This window comes from Leucoraja erinacea, chromosome 6, assembly GCF_028641065.1.
Source record: "Leucoraja erinacea ecotype New England chromosome 6, Leri_hhj_1, whole genome shotgun sequence".
In the NCBI taxonomy this organism is placed as follows: domain Eukaryota; kingdom Metazoa; phylum Chordata; class Chondrichthyes; order Rajiformes; family Rajidae; genus Leucoraja; species Leucoraja erinaceus.
Window position 1 is genome coordinate 15547964 of NC_073382.1, and position 22359 is coordinate 15570322.

The 22359-nt window shown below is 45.8% G+C and overlaps 1 protein-coding gene across 1 annotated transcript in view; it reads left to right on the forward strand.

Moving 5' to 3' along the window:
- The window catches only part of LOC129697932 (dedicator of cytokinesis protein 9-like), a 317261-nt gene that overhangs the window by 236389 nt on the left and 58513 nt on the right, over positions 1-22359 (forward strand). Inside the window, 8 exon segments of the mRNA XM_055636668.1 lie at positions 7441-7619; positions 11468-11584; positions 13348-13471; positions 14182-14315; positions 17731-17857; positions 18319-18385; positions 19171-19218; positions 21884-21951. Coding sequence (XP_055492643.1) covers positions 7441-7619; positions 11468-11584; positions 13348-13471; positions 14182-14315; positions 17731-17857; positions 18319-18385; positions 19171-19218; positions 21884-21951 — 864 coding nt within the window.

Here is a 22359-nt window from a genome sequence, read left to right on the forward strand (position 1 = left end):
ATAAAAGTGCAAAATAGGGAAGTTATCATAAACGTTCAAAACCTTGGTTGAACAGTTTGCTATTGAGCACAGCTTTGAAGACAATGTAGAGACATTTGGGGACATTGTTCAAAAAGAAGGTTCAAAAGGATGATGCCAAGAGTGAAAGCTGCTTCAATGGAAGATTACATACGGTGGGCTGCTTATCTCGTTGAAATAAAAGGCCCCGTGTTTATGAGTGGGTCAAGGGGGACAAAGGGAAAGACATCATTATTCACCGCATTGAGGCAAAGACAGTGGCCACCCAACATTAGATTGATAAATTCAGTGGGAGGTTCAAGAGAAATCCATTTATCCAGAGAATGGGAAGAAGGTGGTTGTGGGAAGTAGCAATGGTGGATTTCACAGATTCACAGCAAGGTTACAGTGCAGAAAGGAGCCATTCAACTCATAAAGCCTGTGCTGGTTTTGTATACAATACAGCAACTCTCACTCCTTCACCCCCTCTCCAGAGACCTTTCAGAAAGTTATCGAGTTTCTATTAGTGTACCTAAATTAAACACTCCACGATTCCTTCAGGTAGAGGTTGTTTAAACACAGAAGGGAATAGAGGCCTATGTGGGTATTGTCAATAGGAATCTTGGGTGAACACAGGCAAAGGATGAATAGTCTATTTCCCTGCCATTCTGTCCAGGTCGTCTGTGTCAAAATTATTGTTTGTTTTAACGTGGCACCAAAATTATATATATTTTTTCAATTTAATCTGGCAGGGAGTCAGAATATTATGGGAAGATTGAGATTTAGAGAGGATAAAAGAATCCTCAGATTAACTGGAGTGGTTGAATTTGGCTCCAATTGTAAGCTTTAACCAGAGGGAGGCGAGAGGGTGTGAAAGGAGCTCCCTGGTCTTTGGATAATGAATGATCATTCATTTGGTTGTATAGTAACAGGATCGTGCTTATGTTTGATGTGTGTTTTTAATCCTGCTTTTGAGCCAGAACATTTTCGGAGGGTTTTTGTTGCCCATTAACCTGCCATGTTGCTGCTGGGTGAATTGAAAGTATCACTGATGTGTTACTGCCCATATAATCTGTGTGTTGGTGCCTGTGCCACCCAAAGGAGTTTTTTCCAGTTGATAGAAACATAGAAAATAGGTGCAGGAGTAGGCCCTTCGAGCCTGCACCACCATTCAATATGATCATGGCTGATCATCCAACTACAGTATCCCATACCTGCCTTCTCTCCATACCCCCTGATCCCTTTAGCCACAAGGGCCACATCTAACTCCCTCTTAAATATAGCCAATGAACTGGCCTCAACTGCCTTCTGTGGCAGAGAATTCCACAGATTCACCACTCTCTGTGTGAAAAATGATTTTCTCATCTCGGTCCTAAAAGACTTCCCCTTTATCCTTAAACTGTGACCCCTTGTTCTGGACTTCCCCAACATCGGGAATAATCTTCCTGCATCTAGTCTGTCCAACCCCTTAAGAATTTTATATGTTTTTATAAGATCCCCCCTCAATCTTCTAAATTCTAGCGAGTACAAGCCGAGTCTATCCAGTCTTTCTTCATATGAAAGTCCTGCCATCCCATGAATCAGTCTGGTGAACCTTCTCTGTACTTCCTCTATGGCAAGAATGTCTTTCCTCAGATTAGGAGACCAAAACTGTACGCAATACCCCAGGTGTGCTCTCACCAAGACCCTGTACAATTGCAGTAGAACCTCCCTGCTCCTATACTCAAATCGATTATACTCAAACCACTGATTGGTTTATTTTCCATCAAAAGCCTGCAAAATATAATGATCACGTTGCTAAAACCTAGCTGTGCCTCAACCAAATTTTAGTTTTTGTACACATGACTACTGACAAGCCTCACCCTACCCTTCTGCCATTTGTCAAAAGTGTCCATCAATGTGATGCCCTGCCTTCCCACAACCTATGAGAATGCAACGAGTTTCTTGACTGTCCATTGGCTTTCTAGATGTATTAAGTCTTTAGCCCACTTCATTTTCTTTTGAGATTTCCCCAGTGACATAAGTAAGGTCACTGGTTGGGAGCTTTTGGGGGATTGAGTGATCCTCCCTCCCTCTGCTTTCCTGCCCACGCACTCCCTCCACTGGTGGCTGGGCATGGATATAGAACTTGAGCAGCTTACAACCCAGCGGTATGAATATTGGTTTCTGTAACGTCAAGTAACCCTTGCATCCCCTCTCTCTCCGTCCCTCCCCACCCTAGGCATTGTACTACTTTCACTGTCATCCTGTTGTTTCACTTTCTGCATAACTCGTTATCACCCAGCCCACAGCCAACAATCGACCATTGTGGGCTCCACCTTTCCTTGATCATCTTTACTTTTTGCATATATATCCTTCATTTGTTGCATATATCTCTCTATATCTCTGTCTATATATCTCTCATTTCCCTTTCCCCCGGCTCACGGTCTGAAGAAGTCTCGACCCAAAGCGTCACCTATTCCATTTCTCCAGAGATACTGTTTGACCTGCTGAGTTACCCCAGCTCTTTGTGTCTAAGGGAATAGATGAAGTTGTTTCAGTCCCCAAGCTTGTTCATCCCACGAGTGAGGCCAAATGACCACTTTAGATGACCTCGGCACTAGGATTAACTGTTGGCCCAACGTGAGTCACTTGTTGTGAGGATGCATTCCAAACCTCTCCCAACTTCTGTGTGTCTTTGTGCCTGACACCCTGGGTTTGGGGCTGGGACGAAACACTGGCCCACCTAATCAGTGGAAATACCTTCTCTCTGCCCAGCCTGGTAGTGCCCTAAACATAGGCGAAGACTTTGACAAACTCATAGTTTGACCCTCGGAGATCATGTATCTGCACAAACCTGAGGCTTTTCCATCTTTGCTGCTAACGAGGGGGAGTGTTGCAGCCGACCCCATCATTTGAACGCACCGACCCGTATGTCTTTGGTGACCTTGTGTCACTGGGGACATCGGAGCACCTGGAGGGAACGCACTAGGTCACAGGGAGGGGACGGATGTGCAAGATCCATGCAGGCAGCAGCCGAGGTCAGGATTTAACCTGGGGTCTCTGTTGAGAGGCAGCAGCCCCATCAGCTGCACTACCCTGCTGCCCTTGGGATTATTCCAGCTCGTGTTTGAGTGTTTATTACGTAATTCCTGGCTTAGATTTCTCTTGTTATCTCTCGCCCTTTCCGCATGTGGAATTGATGAGCTGAAATGCCCCAGTCAGTTGAGTTGGGGAAATGTAATAAAAAGGAACTGCAGATACTGCTTTATACAAAAGATAGACACAAATGCTGGAGGAACTCAGCTGGTCAGGCAACATCCACAGTTCCAGAGTGGGGTAGAGGCATTAACATGTAGGATCAGGAGTAAGAATTGGTGTTTCTTGGTACCTGCGATGGCCTTCCCTGATTAACTCTGCCCTCTGTTCAGTTTGTCCCGTGCATCGGGGTTCAACCCTAAATAACCCCAAAACCCTGCCTCACCCCCCACTCTCCTCCCCCTATGCCTACATACTCTCTCCTCAAAGGGGGTAAGTCATTAATCAAAGTTGCTGTCTCATTTGGTTTTAAAATATCCCATCCTGCTATTTTGAAGACTTTTATTTTAGCTTATTATTAGAAATACCGCGTGGAAACAGACCCTTCGGCCCACGAGTCCATGCTGACCGCCAATCACTCCCCTACACCAGCACAATCCGACACACTAGGGGCAATTTTACAACTTACCGAAGCCAATTAACCTACGACTTTGTACGCCTTTGGAGAAAACCCAATGCGGTCACCGAGAAACGTACAAACGCTGTACAGTCAGCACCCGTAGTCAGGATCGAACCCGGGTCTCTGGCACTGCAACTGTAAGGCAGCCACTCTACCGCTGCACCACCATGCCCCGCCTAAATTGTCACATGAAGTGTGGAAAAAAACTTTTGTTGGCATGTTATCTAGTCAAAGAAAAGACTATACATCCCCAGTGACCTGAGCTAAACAGCATCATACAAAGCCAGGCGATCCAGCCATTGTTATATAGCTTGCTGTGCGCTATTGTACGCTGCCTATCCAGTAATGCAATGGTGTCTGCACTTGGATGGCTGGCATGTGTTTTGGGATATTCTAGTCCCTTGGGAAAAACTCCATTACAATGCAAGATCTGACCATGATCGACACAAGTCGTGCATTTCATCTGCACTATTCAATTCTGTGGCTTGGAATTGAACACTAAATCCTGGTTTGCTTCCTGAATGGCTTGTGACCTTTTTTGCATGTGTTTCTCATAATTTGCTTATTTAATTCTGGAATTCTTTTGTTTAACTCAGGTGAATGTTGCAACCTTGCAATCAGATCTGAATACCATCCAGTATTTATTTTTTTGGTTTGCATTCAGGATGTAGCTTGTGAGACTGGTATATTGCATGCACTAGATTTTCACTGTGATCTAAGCAGATTGCTTGACCCAAACAACATAAAAATTCCCCTTTTCCTTCATGCGGGCACTTTGTATCTAGTTAGTCTGGTTAAACCTTGGCGTGACTTCCCCCTCTGGGTCTGGTAATTGAAGAGCGTTGAATAATAATTTGGCAGTCCTCCTGTTACAAGATGCCAGACTTCCTTGAAGGATCAGGATGAAAGAAACTCCCTTTAGTTTTGCGAGTGAATTGTTTCATTGTGTTGGGAGCTGGTGCCTTTGTAACAACTGGTTCTGCCAGTAGATTAATGGGACTACATTCTTGCCGAGCTGCAGAGTCAGCTGTCAGAGGCATTCTCTCGACAGGATGACAATGGGATTGCTTGCAAGCCTGACCCTGGGCAGATTCACACAACAGGGAAATGTCCCTCAAGGGCCTGTCCCACTTGGCTGTCTTTTGTGCACCATTTACGCGACCTGCTAGCGTGTGGGTAGCGCGGGGACGGGCGCATGGAGTGGCGTGGAGAGTGTGGACTTCGTCCTGAACGAAATCTTCGCGCGCCACCAGCCTGTGGCGTAACTGACGGCCAAAGTGGGACAGGCCCAAGACCCTGGCGCGACGCAATGTCTCACCTCCAACAGCAGCAGAAGCAGGCAAACGATCGCTGAGCTCGGCCTGGGGCTCATGGCCGTTGCGGATCTGGAACCGCCTCCCACTCCTACTCCCAGAGCGGGGCCAAGACAATTGAAGATGGACACAAAATGCACGTGTAACTCAGCGGGACCGGCAGCATCTCTGGAGAGAAGGAATGAATAGGTGACGTTTCGGGTCAAGACACTTCTCTCAGATTGAAGAAGGGTCTCGACCCGAAACATCACCCATTCCTTCTCACCAGAGATGCTGCCGGTCCCGCTGAGTTACTACTCCTGCATTTTGTGTCCATCTTCAAATGACGTCACGCGCTCCAGACGGCTGTGCGGACGTATGATGACGAGCGCGACTCTCGCGGGACCGTGGCGCGACCGTCACTACTGGCCTGTCGTGTAAGTGACAGCCCAAGTGGGTCAGGCCCATTACCCTGCTTTGTTGGTCAGATTTCTCTGCATGGAGGGAAAGAATATCGAGGTGAAACTGATGCTGTGTAAAACATGGCGAGAACATTGTGTACAGTTCTGGTCACCACCTCACAGGGAGATGTAGTGTGGATGGGGTTTGCGAGGATGTCTCCAGGGTCTGTGAGTTATATCAACGAGGAAGACCTAGGTAGGTTTGGGAAACAAGAGCACATTTTATTGTGGTATATAAAAATGGGGGGGGGGGCGCAGACGGGGTAAACTGGAAGGAGCTTTCACCTTGAGTTGAGGGGTATCTGGTGCGGTTGTACAGAGTTGAGTAATGAGTGTTGGGGTCTAGATCTCAGGGCTGGAAAGGAGGGAGAGAAGTTTGGCTGAGGACTTGAAGAGCCATGACCTGCAGGCTAGGAGGTGAGAGCTGGCAGATCCACATTTGGCAGTGGATTCAAAACCTTCCTTCCGTGCTGTCACCGTTTAGTTTAGTTTGGAGATACAGTGTGGAAACAGGCCTTTCGGCCCACCGAGTCCGCACTGACCAACAATTACCCCGTGTACTTGTACTATCCTACACTCTAGGGACAATTTACACAAGCCAATTGGCTTACAAACCCTTTGGAATGTGGGAAGAAACGAGAAAACCCACGTGGTCACAGGGAGAAAGTGCAAACTCCACACAGACAGCATCTATAGTCAGGATCGAACCCAGGTCTCTAGCACTGTAAGGCATCAACCCTACTGCTGAGCCACTGTGTTGTCCATGTTGTCAGATACATTTTTTCTATTCCTTTGTGGCAAATGGTGACCTCCAATAAGCCACTGTTTTCTGCCCTCCACAAAGCTTCTTCTCCAAGGGGCTGTGAAGAATCTGCCGCCTTGTTGTAGACTGTCAGACTGGGTAACAAGGGCAAATGTTCTTTCCCCGAAAGGACTTCAGCGAATCCAATGGGTATATCCGACACTACAGCCCCATTCCCAGCTCCCTTTCGAAAGTTGGATTTGTTCCCAGCGCTTCATGTGTGTTCTTGATCACAGCTACTTGCTGGATTAAAAGCATTCCCCTCCTCTCCCTTTCTGAGGCTACGGTCTTTGGGCCTAGACTCTCCCACTAGTGGAAACATCCTCTCCACATCCACTCTATCCAAGCCTTTCACTATTCGGTAAGTCTCAATGAGGTCCCCCTTCATCCGTCAAAACTCCAGCGCGTATAGGCTCAAGTGGCATCTAATGCTCATCATGGGTTAACCCAATCATTGCTGGGATCGTTCTCGTAAACCTCCTCTGGACCCTCTCCCACGCCAGCACCTCCTTCCTCATCTATGGGGCCCAAAACTGCTCACAAAACTGCTTCTGTGTCTGTGATCGGGAATTTGCAGTGAAAATTGATTCAGCCAGAACGTTTCAGGGGGGATTGCAGGGAAAGGGGAAATGGGTGGAGTTGTGGGGGAGAGCAGGTAGGGGAGTAGGGTTGAGGGGTGACTCTCACGGAGATAGCACAGGGTCGTCACAGAGCTGAACGCTTTGTGTGACACGGCTCCAGACCTTCACTCAACTATCCATGAGTTGTACATACAAAATCCCTGAGCCTATCCCAGCCCTCAGCCCGACTCGATATGGAGACGGGTTTAGCCATTGGGGTGTGGTGGAGAGTTGAGGAACTTATTTCCAAGTGAACAAACCCTGGGTCTTCGCCAACATTTTGCAGGGTTGCATCTGTTGCATCCGTTGCATCTTTCTGACTTGGTACCAAGCAGCAGAGATGGGAATGAGTCACAATGTTGTGACTATGACTCCTGAAATCTGACAAGGACTCGAGATGGAGAGAGATTTGGACATGCTGCATAGTGCACTAGCCCAGTGATGGTTTGCACTAAACAGATAAACTACAGTGGTGCATTGTACAACGGGGGGCCGATTCTCAACATTCTCCCTCTGCGGAGTGATCAGGCTTGTCCGTGTTTAAACCGCCTACCTGTCTGTAAATTTTCAGACTTGCAGCTCGACTTTACCTTGTCCGACGACTTCTGCAAAAACCACTTCCTGGTGGGGCTGCTCATGCGGGAGGTTGGCAGTGCCCTGCAGGAGTACCGAGACGTGCGTCAGATGGCCATCAGCGTGCTGAAGAGCTTGATGATCAAGCACACCTTCGACGACCGATACACAGCCAAGGTAAGCAAAGGTCCCTGCGAGGATCGCAAGACTTTTCACGCGAAGGATGAGGAAAGCTGATGTATAGTATAATTTAGAGATACAGCATGCGAATGTGCCCTTCAGCCCACCAAACCCACGCCGACCATCGATCGCCCGTTCTCACTTAGCGCAATGTTATTCCACTTTCCCATCCACTCCCTGCACACCAGGAGCAATTTACAGAGGCCAATTACCCTACCCTTGTGGTGAGTGTTTGGAGGAAACCCACGCGGTCACAGGGAGAACATGCAAACTCCACACGGACAGCACTTGAAGTCAGGATCGAACCTGGGTCTCTGGTGCTGCTAGGCAGCAGCTCAACCAGCTGTGCTGTCCTGATATCTTGCTACTGAAGGGCATTGATGAGCTCACACCTGGATTACTGGATAGAGTTTTTACACCTGGATTACTGGATAGTCTTATTTACAAAGCATGTAAAGGTTTGGTGAAAGGTTTGCTCAGTTGCTTCTTGCAATGAAGGAGATGTCCTTCAAGGAAAGGTTTGGCAGGTTGGACCTATGGAGTTTAGAACTAGAGCTAATCTTTTAGAGGGCAGATGTTTAAAGTGAAATGGTGGAGCTTTAAAGGGAATCAAAGGCTTACGTTTTGCTACAGAATGGTTGATATATGGAACGTGCAGCCAGAAGAGGTGGTGGAAGAATTACATCAATAGGCAATAGGTGCAGGAGTAGGCCATTCAGCCCTTCGAGCCAGCACCGTCATTCACTGTGATCCTGGCTGATCATCCACAATCAGTACCCCGTTCCTGCCTTCTCCCCATATCCCTTGAATACACTGTATACACTGGAAATTAGAAGGATGAGAGGGTCTTATTGAGACGCATAAGATTATTAAGGGATTGGACACGCTAGTGGCAGGAAACATGTTCCCGATGTTTCCTTGAAGATAGCAGAGTCAGGGGATATGGGAAGAAGGTATACATGCCCAGTTGTTCCATTCTATCAGCATATGACAGTCCCGCCATCCTGGGAATTAACCTCATGAACCTATGCTACACTCCCTCAATAGCCAGAATGACCTTCCTCAAATTTGGAGACCAAAACTGCACACAATACTCCTGGTGTGGTCTCACCGGTACAACTGCAGAAGGACCTCTTTGCTCCTTTACATTAACTCCTCTTGTTATGAAGGCCAACATGCCATTAGCTTTCTTCACTGCCTGCTGTACCTGCATGCTTACTTTCAGTGACTGAAAGTGATATCACAGCGTTGAAGAGACATTTATACAGGCACTTAAATTGACAGGGCATCGACGGATCTAATGCGGGTAAATGGGATTCGTAGATGGACAAAAAGGTTGGCTTGGAGCTGATGGGTAGAACGACTGGTTTATGTGAACCTCTCAATGATGCATCTGCAGGTTCTGACCTCTGGCCATCAGGGCAGGTGCTGAAAAAATGTTTCCACCGGGTTGAATCTAGAGCAAGGCGCGTCATTTTCAGGGCAGGTGCTGAAAAAATGTTTCCATCGGGTTGAATCTAGAGCAAGGTGCGTCATTTTAGATAAAGGATTTTCAACGAGATGGAGATTTTTTGTTTAGTCTAGTGTGCAGGATTGGGCTAGTGTACGGGGATCGCTGGTCGGTGCGGACTAGGTTGACCGAAGGGCCTGTTTCCGTGCTGTATCTCTACTAATCTGTACCCATTTGTCTTGTGCACTTATCACCTTCAGTCTTGGTTATTATGCCCACCTTTCTTTTCCCCCATCTGACTCTTCTGCCAATCATCCCTTCCTCACTTGGATCTACCGATCACTTGCCGCCTCTTACCCCATCCCTTCCCCTCACCTCATCCTACCAACTATCATCACCTTGACTCTATCAGTCTGACAAAGGGTCTCGCCCCTGGGCTCCTCCAGCAGTTTGTTTTTATTGCATAAGATAGACACAAAATGCTGGAGCAACTCAGCGGGTCAGGCAGCATCTCGGGAGAGAAAGAATGGGTGTCGTTTCGGGTCGAGACCCTTCTACTTACTGAGAGTCAGGGGAGAGGGAAACCAGCGATATGGAAGGTGAGGTGTGAAAATGACAGAGTAAAGCAGACGATGATCATGGAAATGTAGAATGATTCATTGTTGGTTGAGGGGAAGGTGACAACGAGGCAAACGGATAGTAAAATGAGGTCAGGAGGTCAGTGAAACTAGTCGAGGAAACTAATCATTTTATTTGCTTAATGCTTAACTTGATTCAGTGTTATTTCACAGCTCAAGATCACCATCTGGTGGAAGTGGTCAATATTGCAACCTTTTCAAAATACACAGAAGGACATTGATCTGGTTGAAGTTAAAGATTGTGTGTGATTTTGTTCTCTTTGACTGTTTCTGATCATTGTATTAAGAGCCAGTGCACAGAGGTAAAAACCAAGATTCCTGTTGAAATGTAAAGTCGGCATATTCTGGAACTGTTCCACCTTCTAACATATTGAGGTGAACAATCCTTTAGTCTGAATTTCCTGCAGTGTTGCTTAAATGTTTGGCTTAGGAGGAGGCCATTCAGCCCAGTGTCCCTGTTGGCTGAGAAAGATCTACCGAGCTGAATCCTGTCTCCAGGTGAAGGGTCTTTGACCTGAAATTGCTTTCTCTTTCCACAGATAGACACAAAAAGCTGGAGTAGCTCAGCGGGACAGGCAGCGTCTCTGGAGAGATGGGACATTTTGGGTCGAGACCCTTCTTCAGACTGGAGTCTGGACGCTGCCTACCCGCTGAATTACTCCAACTTTTTGTGCCTATCTTCGGTTTCAGCTAGCATCTGCAGTTCCTTCCTACACAATTCTCCTTCCACAAACTGGTTGTGTTCTTCCAGCAGTTTTTAAAAAATTTTAATTCCTTTTCCCAGGCCCTCCTGATGTGGGATACAGCACATCAGATGCTGATGAACTCGTAGTTGTGTTACATGACTGAAGGAGGCTCTTTGGTCCATCTAGTTGCCCTGACCCCTTGTAGAGCAATTCTGTCAATTCAGTTTCCCTGCAAATGATTATTTCTCAAACCCACGCAGTCCCCTTTTGAAGATAGAGTTTGTGTATTGGCCACCCTCGGAGGAAGTGATTTCTGAATCATAACCACTCCTTAAGGAAAAGTTCTTGCATTAGACTTGTATCCGAAGAATTTAAATCGGAATCTCCTGGTACTTGAACTCCTGCCTCTGGAAGGAGTTTTCCACTGCTGGCCTTGCACCATAATCTTGTACTGCATAATCACATTTCTTCTAACCTTCCTTTAAACATAAAAGATCTCTGCATTCCAGCCTCATTGAAATGGGCAGCACATTGGTGCAGCTGATAGAGTCGCTGCCCCATTGCCTCCCGCTGCTATCAGTGTGAAGTTTGCACGTTCTCCCTGTGGCTGTGTGGATCCTCTGGGTGTTCCTGTTCCCTCCCACATCCCAAAGACATGCGGGCCTGTAGGTTGGAATTGCTGATGCTGGTTTAAACCGAAGATAGACACAAAATGCTGGAGTAAATCAGCGGGACAGGCAGCATCTCTGGAGACAAAACACCTGTGGTCAGGATCGAACCCGGGTCTCTGGTGCTGTTAGGTACTCTACCACTGCGCCGTCAAGCCTTCCATCTAATCTTTTTGTGTTTGTATTAAAGAGAGTATTTCACTTATACGGAACTGCACTCCCTATTTGCAGTTACATGTTGCGGCATTATTTCAATTCAGAAATGCATCCTGCTGTTACACAAGGGTGTACATGTTGCAGTGTGGTTTTATTGTGGCAAGCTGCAACACACTATGATTACAGATACTCTTGACCTGTAGAATAAATACTGACTAGAAATCTCATCTTCCTCCCCCTCCCCCAGAGCCAGCAGGCCAGGATCGCCACTTTGTACTTGCCGCTGTTTGGGCTTCTGCTGGACAACGTTCAACGTATTAACGTCAAAGACTGCTCACCATTCCCAATCAACCAGTCCAGCAATGTGAGTAGCATCTCCTCTGCCTGTCGTTGTTTGCTCTCAGTAGGTAATGCTTGGCCTGAAGTCCAGCCTTTGTTCTCCTTTCAAAAGTTTGTGAATTTTGAAGATTGAGGGGGTATCTTATAGAAACTTACAAAATTCTTAAGGGGTTGGGCAGGCTAGATGCAGGAAGATTGTTCCCGATGTTGGAGAAGTCCAGAACAAGGGGTCACAGTTTAAGGGGTCCAGTTTTAGGACCGAGATGAGAAAAACACTTTTCACACAGTGAGTGGTGAATCTCTGGAATTCTTTGCCACAGAAGGTAGTTGAGGCCAGTTCATTGGCTATATTTAAGAGGGAGTTAGATGTGGCCCTTGTGGCTAAAGGGACCAGGGGGTATGGAGAGAAGGCAGGTACAGGATACTGAGTTGGATGATCAGCAATGATCATATTGAATGGCGGTGCAGGCTCGAAGGGCCGAATGGCCTACTCCTGCACCTATTTTCTATGTTTCATGAGGAATGTTGCAGCTTAGGAATTCTTTAAAACATTTCTCTCAGAGGGAACAATGACATAAATGCAGGTGAACTGATAGGAAGTGAAGCTGGGCAATTGGGGAGTGTTGTTGTAGTAACGATTATAAGATAGTTAGATTTAATTTTGTTAATTAATAAAAACAAATGTTGAGCAAGAGTTGCCATGGTCGCGAGTCTGAGATGTGATCGGAAATTGTCCCTAGTATGTAGGGTAGTACTAGTGTACGGGGATCACTGGCCGGTGAGGACTCGGTGGGCCGAAGGGCCTGTTTCCGAGCTGTATCTCTAAACTAAAATGAACCAATAATCCTATTAAACTATTCGAAGGAACTTGTGGAGTGTAAGCAGAATAAAATTGACTCCCAGGCACATTAAGAACTTTAATAGCAGTTGACCAAAAGCTAGGTCAAAGAGGAAGTTTTAAGGAAAGTCTAACTGAAGGCGAGAGAGGTTTAGGATGAAAGTTATTTCCATATTTAAGTTCGATCCGTTTGGAAAATTAAGGTTGCAGATTCCGAGCAAATTGGCGTTGTCTGGAACGTCTGGTTAATTTCTTGAACCGTCAGGTTGTTTTCAGTGAGTTTTGATTCACGAAGGATAAAGGTTTGCAAAGAAAAGAAAAGCTGTAATTGCTCAACAGGTCAGACAGCAGTTGTTTACTTTTAAGCAAGTCATAGAGTCCGACAGTGTGGAAACAGGTCCATTGGCCCAACTTGTCTCCACAAACCAACATGTCCCATCTACACTAGTCCCATTTGCCCATATCCCTCTAAACCTATCCTACCCATGTCCCTGTCAAAATGTTTTTCAACGTTGCGATATTACCTGCAAATGTTGCGATTGTACCTGCGTCATAGAGCACGGAGAAGTACAGAGAAAGGAGGGGAGAGAGGAGAGGGCCCGTCGCACAGTACAAGGTAATTTAAGAGCTCTCCCGAGTTTAAAATAAAAACAAACTCGTGGTAAGTACGTAGAATGTACATAGCGGCTACATCGGAGCTCGGGTCGTCTCTTAGCGGCTTGTAACGCTAACGGCAGGTACTCGGGAAACGCGGTAAGCTCGTGAAGTTTTTTCAACATGTTGATAAAGGTCCACGAGAGCCCCTAGTACCTACGAGCCGTAATTCTCCGAGTTCGAATCAGGGGAAACTCGGGAGAACTCTTGAATTACCTCGTACAGTGGGACAGGCCCTGAAGCAGCAAACGAGAGAGGGAAGAGGAGAGATGAACTCGTGTTGTATTTTCATCCAGGGCAGGAAAGAAGATACTTTGCTTGGCTTCCAGACGGGAACAATCACCACAACTCCACAGAGATCTGGAAACTCACTGGATAACAGCATTCACAGGGATGTTTTTGGTGTCATTTCTGGCACAGGTAAGGAACTGACGCAAGCTCAACTATGGGTCTTCCCTCTGGAACGTTCATTTGGTTTTCCCCTCCACAGAAGCTGCCCGATATGTTGAGTCTTTCCAGCACCTTCGGTTTTTATTTAGGATTTCCTGCATCTGTGGCTCTTTTCTATGTTCAGTGGTCAGGGGCAGGGTGATGTGTGCAGCAGATCATTTATCTACATCTGTTCACACTAGTTCCATGTGGTCACACTTCCCTACACCCTAGGGGCAATATACAGACACCGTTTAAACAACAAACCCGCACGTCTCTGGGATGTCGGAGAAAACTGGAGCGCCCGGAAAGATCACACACGGTCACAGGGAAAACGTGCAAACTCCACCTAGACAGCATCCGATGTGGGGATTGAACCCAGATCTGTGGCGCTGAGGCAGTGACTCTCCCAGCTGTGCCAGTGTGCCACCCAAACCGCTGCACCGTCTTGAATTTAAGTGTAGCAGTTCAATAGTGGCACTCATTGCAATGCTGAGGTGCCATCTGCCTCTCTTAGTCTTGGTCTGGAAGTATCTCCCTGCTCTTCTTTAGAGTACAGACCAATGTATATCCTTCAGTCGACCTCATCGAAACACCGTCTCTCATGGCTGTTTATGGGAGCTTGCTGTTCATAAATAGGTATTGATGGGTTCAAAAGATCAGATATGAAGTAGACATGTGCTGTGTGTTTCCATCCACAGCCTCTCCACATGGTTCCTCCACTCCATCCATCAACGCAGTGAGACATGCTGACTCCAGAGGCTCCCTGATAAGCACGGACTCGGGCACCAGTCTCCCTGAACGGAGCGCAGAGAAGAGTAACTCCCTGGATAAGGTAACGTCTCTCCTCCTAGCTATGCAAAAACGTCAGAGCTTCCAAGCTTTTGTTAACTGCTAACTTTTGCCTTTGACGGCAAGACTCATTTGTTGGTGGTGCCGTGCCAATCGGATGGCCTGGTTCTTTACGGGAGGGTGGTATTACTCAGCGTTCCCTACTCTGCCCATTGACTCAGCAGTTTGGTTGGGTCCTCAACATCTGGGAGTTTGAGCTGGTGTTCAAACAGCAGGGGTAATGGGCAGGCGCCCTGGGAGCCAGAGATGAACCACTTGCCTCCTTCCCCCATGAAGTTGGATGATTACCTAAGGTGTGGAGGGAAGTGGGAAAGTTAGGATCAAGCTCGTCCAGTTTGGTTTAGAGATACAGCGCGGAAACAAACCCTTCGGCCCACCGAGTCCACACGGAAGAGCAATCCCCGCACATTAGCACTATCCTAGTCAGGCTCATTTTAACTTCCCTGGGACTGCAGCAAGTTTCCAGATCTCTGAGAACATGTGGCGGCTATCCCTCTCTGGAAACTGTGCAAAGGATATTTTCCCTGTCCTGGATCAAGGTACAACGTTATTGTATCTCTCCTGTCTTTTTCGCTGCTCTCTTCTTTCTCCCTTCCATCTTCGCTCCATGATTGTTTAAAAAGCCGGGAACTCGGCCATTTTTCCCAATCCTTGATTTTTAACATCTCCGTGAACAATTTGCGAGTCGTAGGAATGGAATTCCACACTTTTAATTCCACACCATAATCTGGGCAGGAACCATCACACATTTCCATGGATAGAAGACTGGATACTCGGCTTGTACTTGCTAGAATTTAGAAGATTGAGAGGGGATCTTATAGAAACATATAAAATTCTTAAGGGGTTGGACAGGCTAGATGCAGGAAGATTGTTCCCAATGTTGGGGAAGTCCAGAACAAGGGGTCACAGTTTAAGGGTAAGGGGGAAATCTTTTAGGACCGAGACGAGAAAAACATTTTTCACACAGAGAGTGGTGAATCTGTGGAATTCTCTGCCACAGAAGGTAGTTGAGGCCAGTTCATTGGCTATATTTAAGAGGGAGTTAGATGTGGCCCTTGTGGCTAAAGGGATCAGGGGGTGTGGAGAGAAGGCAGGTACAGGATACTGAGTTGGATGATCAGCCAGGATCATATTGAATGGCGGTGCAGGCTCGAAGGGCCGAATGGCCTACTCCTGCACCTATTTTATATGTTTCTATGAATGGGTAACGTTTCGGATCGAGGTCCTTCTTCAGATAATGCTGCCTGTCGCGCTGAGTTACTCCAGCATTTTGTGCCTGCGGTGTCAACCAGCATCTGCAGTTTGTTCCTACACATTCCCATGGGTTGTTATGCGGTTCCTCGAACTACCAACCGCCAGCCCCAACCCTTTGTGGTGAGATAAGTGGGCAATTGAGGCGGTGACTCCTGCGGCTGAACAGTTTGTCCTTCAGCCACTGGTTTATCGCTACACCCAAACTTGCCCTTTAATCTTGGTCTTGCCCGATGCATTTTTAAGAACTTTAAATCTTCCTTGGACGGTAACACCGGGAGCCCGCGGGTCCCTGGTGGGAGACCGCTTTTCGGGGCTTCCGCAATGGCGACTTCTCCCGCCCGAGTTGCGGGGTTGTGGATGACCTGGAGCGGGGCCTTATATCGCCCCGCGCGGCTTTAAATGGCCGCGGGACTTGCTAGCGCACGCTGGGGGCGCCAACACCAAGACCCGGAGCAAGGCCTTGCATCGCCCAGCGCGGCTTTAATGGCTGCAGGACTTATTTACCATCGCCCGCCGGGGGGCTTTGACTCTGACATCAGGAGGAGAATGGGGAGTACAGGGGAGCGATAAGACTTTGCCTCATAACCATATAACAATATAACAATTACAGCACGGAAACAGGCCATCTCGGCCCTACAAGTCCGTGCCGAACACTTATTTTCCCCTAGTCCCATCTACCTGCACTCAGACCATGACCCTCCATTACTTCCATCACAGTGAGGAGGAGATTCGCTGTGATCGATGTTTGCGTAAATTGTGTTGTGTCTTAGTTCTTCTACTTGTTTGTATGACTGCAGAAACCAAATTTCGTTTGAACCTCAATGCGGTTCAAATGACAACAAATAAATTGTATTGTATTGTACTAACAGAGAGAAAGGCTTGTAAGAAGGCACTCGGCTTTGGCAATGCTGACTAACCAGGAGACTGAGGAAAGTTCAAAGTCTGCACGGAGGAAATGTGTTACCTTGGATTTTTCTGTTTTATCCATCCCAGCTCTACCAGAGAGAATTCTGCATGCTGCCCTTTCTCTCCAGTTCCATGAAGTACTGAGCTTTTCTGCATCTGGTTGTCCTTGCGTGAACTGAACTATTGATATCAATTCCAACCACAGTTTGTGACTTTAGAAAGAGCCTGATATGACATGTACCTTATTGTAAGTTAAGAATTTCAAATACGTTCCTCTAGAAATACTTGCCTTGTGACACTTAAAGTGGAGGCAGGATGAAGCGTTTTAGACCCTCGAACCTCTATCGTGTGTCACTCCCAACAATTTTAAACCAAATCATTTTAAATCCCTTTATTTGAACAGAATAAAGTTCACCATTGGATCATGTTCAGTCACAAAGGTGGAGTTGATAGCAACAGTTCTTGCATCATTAGCCATTATCGTGTTGCTTTGTGTGGGGATTGCTGTTTGTGTGCAAGAGGTGGGCAGATAGTCCCGCTAAATACCAGTGTCCCAGCAGATCTCAGCCCAGGGCTGTCATTTTGTACAGCTGTCATACAAGCCAAGTATGGAAAGCAGTGAAATATGGGCAGATGCGTAGCTAATCCTGGAAAAGCTCTGAGGGTCTGCAGTTTTATCCCGATTTTTTCCAATGTTGGAAAATGTTAAATTCTCGGATTCTGCCTTTCACTAGCCCACTCACATGTTTCGAAGTGTAATCTGTTGCTGTCATTGCTGGGTGTAGATTCTGGAACTCACTCCCCGACATCACTGAGAACAGTTTCGCCCCATAACCCGCTGGGTTCCCGCAGCTCCAGGTTCCAGCAACTCCAGTTTTTTGTGTCTCTTAAGAGTGAACCAGGTTGGTGGGTCTGAAGCCACATCTGGTTCTGACGAGAAAAGACAGAAGGTTTCCTTCCCGTTAATGAACCAGATGGACATTTGCACCAGTCTGACAATAAATGAGACACCTTTTCCATTATCATCATACAACAAAGTAATGATTATTGCATGGTTTGATGGTTCTACTGATGTTGTATGATGGTGTGAGATGTTCATTATATTAAATGTTAAAAATGAATATATTCAATGGCCTATCCCCCAGCCAGTGGGTGGTTAAACTTTCTTCTGTTGAAGAAGTGATGCTTGCTCTTAAGATTGCTGTGTCCTTTGCTGATTGGGAGTGGATATTCACCAGTGTGTCCGTCTCTCTCAGAACCACGGTTGTGTTGGGAGCTGTGTCGTGCGCTGTGACAAGTTGGAGCAGTTGGAGATCAGGAGTCTCCTCATGTGCTTCCTGTACGTACTGAAGAGCATGTCTGACGGTAAGCCACCAATGTACTGAACCCACCCAATCCAGCAGCAGATAACCCCCCGGGCTTCCAAATGTTTCCTTTTCCACGGTGGCACAGCGGTAGAGTATCTGCCTTATAGCGCTTGCAGCGCAGGAGATCTAGGTTCGATCCCGACTGCAGGTTCCGTCTGTACAGAGTTTGTACCACATGGGTTTGCTCCAATATCTTCGGTTTCCTCCCACACTCCAAAGACGTACAGGTCTGTAGACTAATTGGCTTGGTAAAATAGTAAATTTGTGCAGGATAGTGTTCCAGTGTGTGGTTGGCACGGACTCTACACAGACAGCACCCAAGGTCAGGATCGAACCCGGGTCTCTCGCACTGTGAGACAGTGATTACCAGCTGCACCACTGTGCCGCCTTTTGATCACTTCCTTGAATTTTATTCTTACGGTGGAGAGAATAATGCAAAATTACTTGTTTATTTTCTAGATGCGCTGATTACCTACTGGAACAAAGCTGCTACTCCCGAGATGATGGACTTTTTTACGATCTTAGAGTAAGTGTACTTGAGTTCTGGATCTTTACAGAAATATCCTTAACATCTCTACCAACTAATAAAAACAGCAGCACAATCAGACCTACATCCCTTCTATTTAACAAGTTATAGGAGTAGAATTAGGCCATTCGACCCATCTAATCTACTCTGCCATTCAATCATGGCTGATCTCTGCCTCCTAATTCCATTTTCCTATCTCCTCTCCATAACCCTTGGCACGTACTCTTTCTTGCTCTGTGGATGATGCTCCTTCATGGGACCTGCAAATGATTTAATGTAAAGTCTGTCTGAACTCTTTTTGAAAGTTAGTGATGATTTATTTTCCTACTGACACTGAATCTACCAAAGTCCTGAGTAAGTGTAGGAAGTATCAGATGCTGGTTTACATCGAAGAGAGACACAAAATGTTGGAGTGACTCAGCGGGTCAGGCAGCACCTCTGGAGAAAAGGAATTGGTGACGTTTCGGGCCTGAAGGAGGTTTCCGACCCAAAACGTTACCTATTCCTTTTCTCCAGAGATGCTGACTGACCCACTGAGTTAATCCTGCATTTTGTGTCTAAAGTCTCGAGTAAGATCAGTGAAAGACACAATTTTTATCAAACCTGATTTATTTATTAAGTAAAAAGTATATAATTATTACAAGTAAACACTGGAAACATTTATTTGTTGTTGTGACCTGTCATCCAATCTTGTTTTGGTGAACCATTGGATCATTGTGCTACATGAGGTTTGTAGAAGGTGTAAATACCAATAATCTTGAATATCAAATCTTCCTTCTCAACAGAGTCTGTCTCCATCAGTTCCGCTACATGGGGAAACGATACATCGCAAGGTACTGATCCTGATTCTGATCATTATTCGGGAACGTCAATACTTGTTTCTCTTAGGATGCTAGTGGGTATTTCCAGTGGTTATTAGTGTTCATTTCTGTAGGATCATCTCAACCAAAGAACACCCCACATAATGCTTCACGGTCAATTAAGTACTCTTGAGGATGTTGTCAAAGACGAACTTTCCACAGTAAGATGGCTCAAATAGTAATGCAAGTAATTCTCCTTTAGAGCCATGTTGGCTCAGGGTGAAGGGAACTCACTGCTCTTTAAATTGCGGATATGGGGTTTTATACCCAGCTGGGGTTAGATATGTTTTCTGTTTAACCTCTCACCAAAAACATTTACAGATAGTGCAGCGCTCCCTTGGTGAAGACATTTTGATGGTGTGGCACTCTCTTGGTAGTGCAGAGCTTCCTATACACTATGCAGGAAGATTGTTCCCGATGTTGGGGAAGTCCAGGACAAGGGGTCACAGCTTAAGGATAAGGGGGAAATCCTTTAAAACCGAGATGAGAAGAACTTTTTTCACACAGAGAGTGGTGAATCTCTGGAACTCTCTGCCACAGAGGGTAGTTGAGACCAGTTCATTGGCTATATTTAAGAGGGAGTTAGATGTGGCCCTTGTGGCCAAGGGGATCAGGGGGTATGGAGAGAAGGCAGGTACGGGATACTGAGTTGGATGATCAGCCATGATCATATTGAATGGCGGTGCAGGCTCGAAGGGCCGAATGGCCTACTCCTGCACCTAATTTCTATGTTTCTATGTTTCTATGTTTCTATCCCACAGTTGGTACAAATAGGATGATTCTCCCTCTCAATGGAATCAATGGCTAGTATCACCTTCAGTGACACTCATGGCCAGTCCATAGTGTAAACAATTATTTATTAATTCGACATTTACTTAAAAACTCGTATTAACTGCAGCCTGCTCTTAACTCAGGAAAATATTTATTTTGGGCAACGATTTCAATAAAATGTTTGAAAGAAAAAGCCTGTCGTGGAAATTTAATGAATTAACTACTCTAGTTTTGCCGAGGCTTGGTGGATTGTTATACAACCTTGAACAACACGCAACATCTATATAAAATAATTGGAGCATGTGAAATGGCAAACAATTGAAAATTTCAAAATGAGGGTCGACAAGGGATTGTGTGAGGTTGTTAGGAGGAGAGTGGCAGATCATAGCAACCAGGAGTTACAAATTATAAAGTTACAGAGTCACCCAGTGTGGAAACAGGTCCTCCGACCAACTTGCCCACACCAGTTAGCCGTGTTTATCGGATAGACTGATAGTTTGAGAGGCTGAATGGGCATCTTTGGTTTAAACAGCAACTTTAGATTATTGATAAAATATGGAATGTCTATTACCTGTACCGACTTTTACAGTCATGTCCAGTTTATTGTCATAAGCACAAGTACAGTGAGGTACAGTTACAATAAAAATCTTGCTTGCAGCAGCGTCACAGGTACAAACGATGTACAAAAACATAAATTACCTTCTGAAAGACAGTAAAAAAGCTGGGTCATAAACTGGAGCAAAGCCAGCATCATATTGGTGTGACATCTGTGTAAAATTCCTAGTTGAGCGAAAACTGACATCTATTCCCAATAAATCTTGTAATAAATGGGAAATATTCAATTTTCACTTTTAATAATCCCTAAATACACAAATGCAAATTAATGTGTGGTGAATTTTATTTTGTTTTACAGGATGCTATAGATTTGTTTGAAAGTATTTTTCAAAACACTGTTGTGATTCAAAAATTGTGAAGCTTGACTTCTGACACTAACGGGTGTTTTGTTAATTTTATGCAACTGTTTTGACTTAATCTTCTTATTCAATTGGTTGTATTTTCTAGTAATCCCTTTCAAACTAACCTGGTTCTGGTGTCTGTGATAATTAGCTCTGGGTGGTGGTATGAACAGTGAATTCACCAGTTACTTCTAACACGAGTTCTACTTTCTCTTTCCATTTCACACCTGCACTCTGACAAGCGCTAAAACCAAACAGTAAATGTGTATGGCTCCTTCCCTTCTGGGGTAAGATCTGGCTACGTGCTGCTTGCGCGTGTTGTGTGTTCACCATCGCTCGCCCATGTTGTTTGTGCCGTCGTTGTTGTGCTGCTTGGGAACTTCTGTAACAGGTGGAAACACTTAATTGCAGGCGGGCCCTTTTAAAAATAATTTGCATTAGTGCTGCTGCTAATTTCCTCGCTTTTAATCACTAGAGATCATGCTTGCTGACTCGCACTTGCTGTGACTATTGGAGCTGTACGTTGTCTCGTGCACCTGAATGGAGTTGAGCATTCGATTACGAATCGCAAACACAAATCTGCACGACTGTCCCCGCCGGTCTTAAATTCTGAGAGCCAAAATATTTCCTGTTGTTTGGCAAAAACTGGCGAGGGCAGACACCTCCATTTTAAATGATGGCTACCAAGGCCAGGTGCAGTCAAAATTGGAAACGGTAGACTAACCTGTTTAGCCGTGTGAGATGCTGTAAAGCACGACTGCTTCTCTAACACTTAGTGCTTTTGCAGCGTTGTGCTGACATTAACCTTTGCTCTGTCCCATTTCCCCATCTTGCAGGAACCAAGAGGGGTTAGGACCCATGAGTATTACACATGACAAGAGAGCTCAAACGTTGCCTGTTTCTCGCAATAGAGCAGGAATGATGCATGCCAGATTACAGCAGCTGAGCAGCCTGGATAACTCTTACACTTTTAACCACAGTAAGTCACGTGGCTTCTAGGGAGGCTCAAGGGTCTCAATGCAAATCCACCTTCCCACAGAATAAGCACACCACCCCCAGAGCACGGGCATGGACATCCACATTCCCTACTGGCTGAAACTTTTTGTTTTTTTTTAATTAATAAATATAAAAATAAGAAAAAAACAAAAAAGATGATGTTGTAATCTTCAAAGTCAAGAGTCTGAGGTGGAACTTGATTATTTGGAACTTTACAGATGCAAATCATAACGTTTGGTCCGTACATTATCATTTATATTGGATGAGTATGTAGTGATGAATGTTTTTGTTTGCTGGGAAATAGATATTCATGTTAAAGGAGTTTCTATCATTGTTTGGGTAACATGTTACCAAGGCCGTAATGTTATCAACAAAACCTTGCCTGAATAAC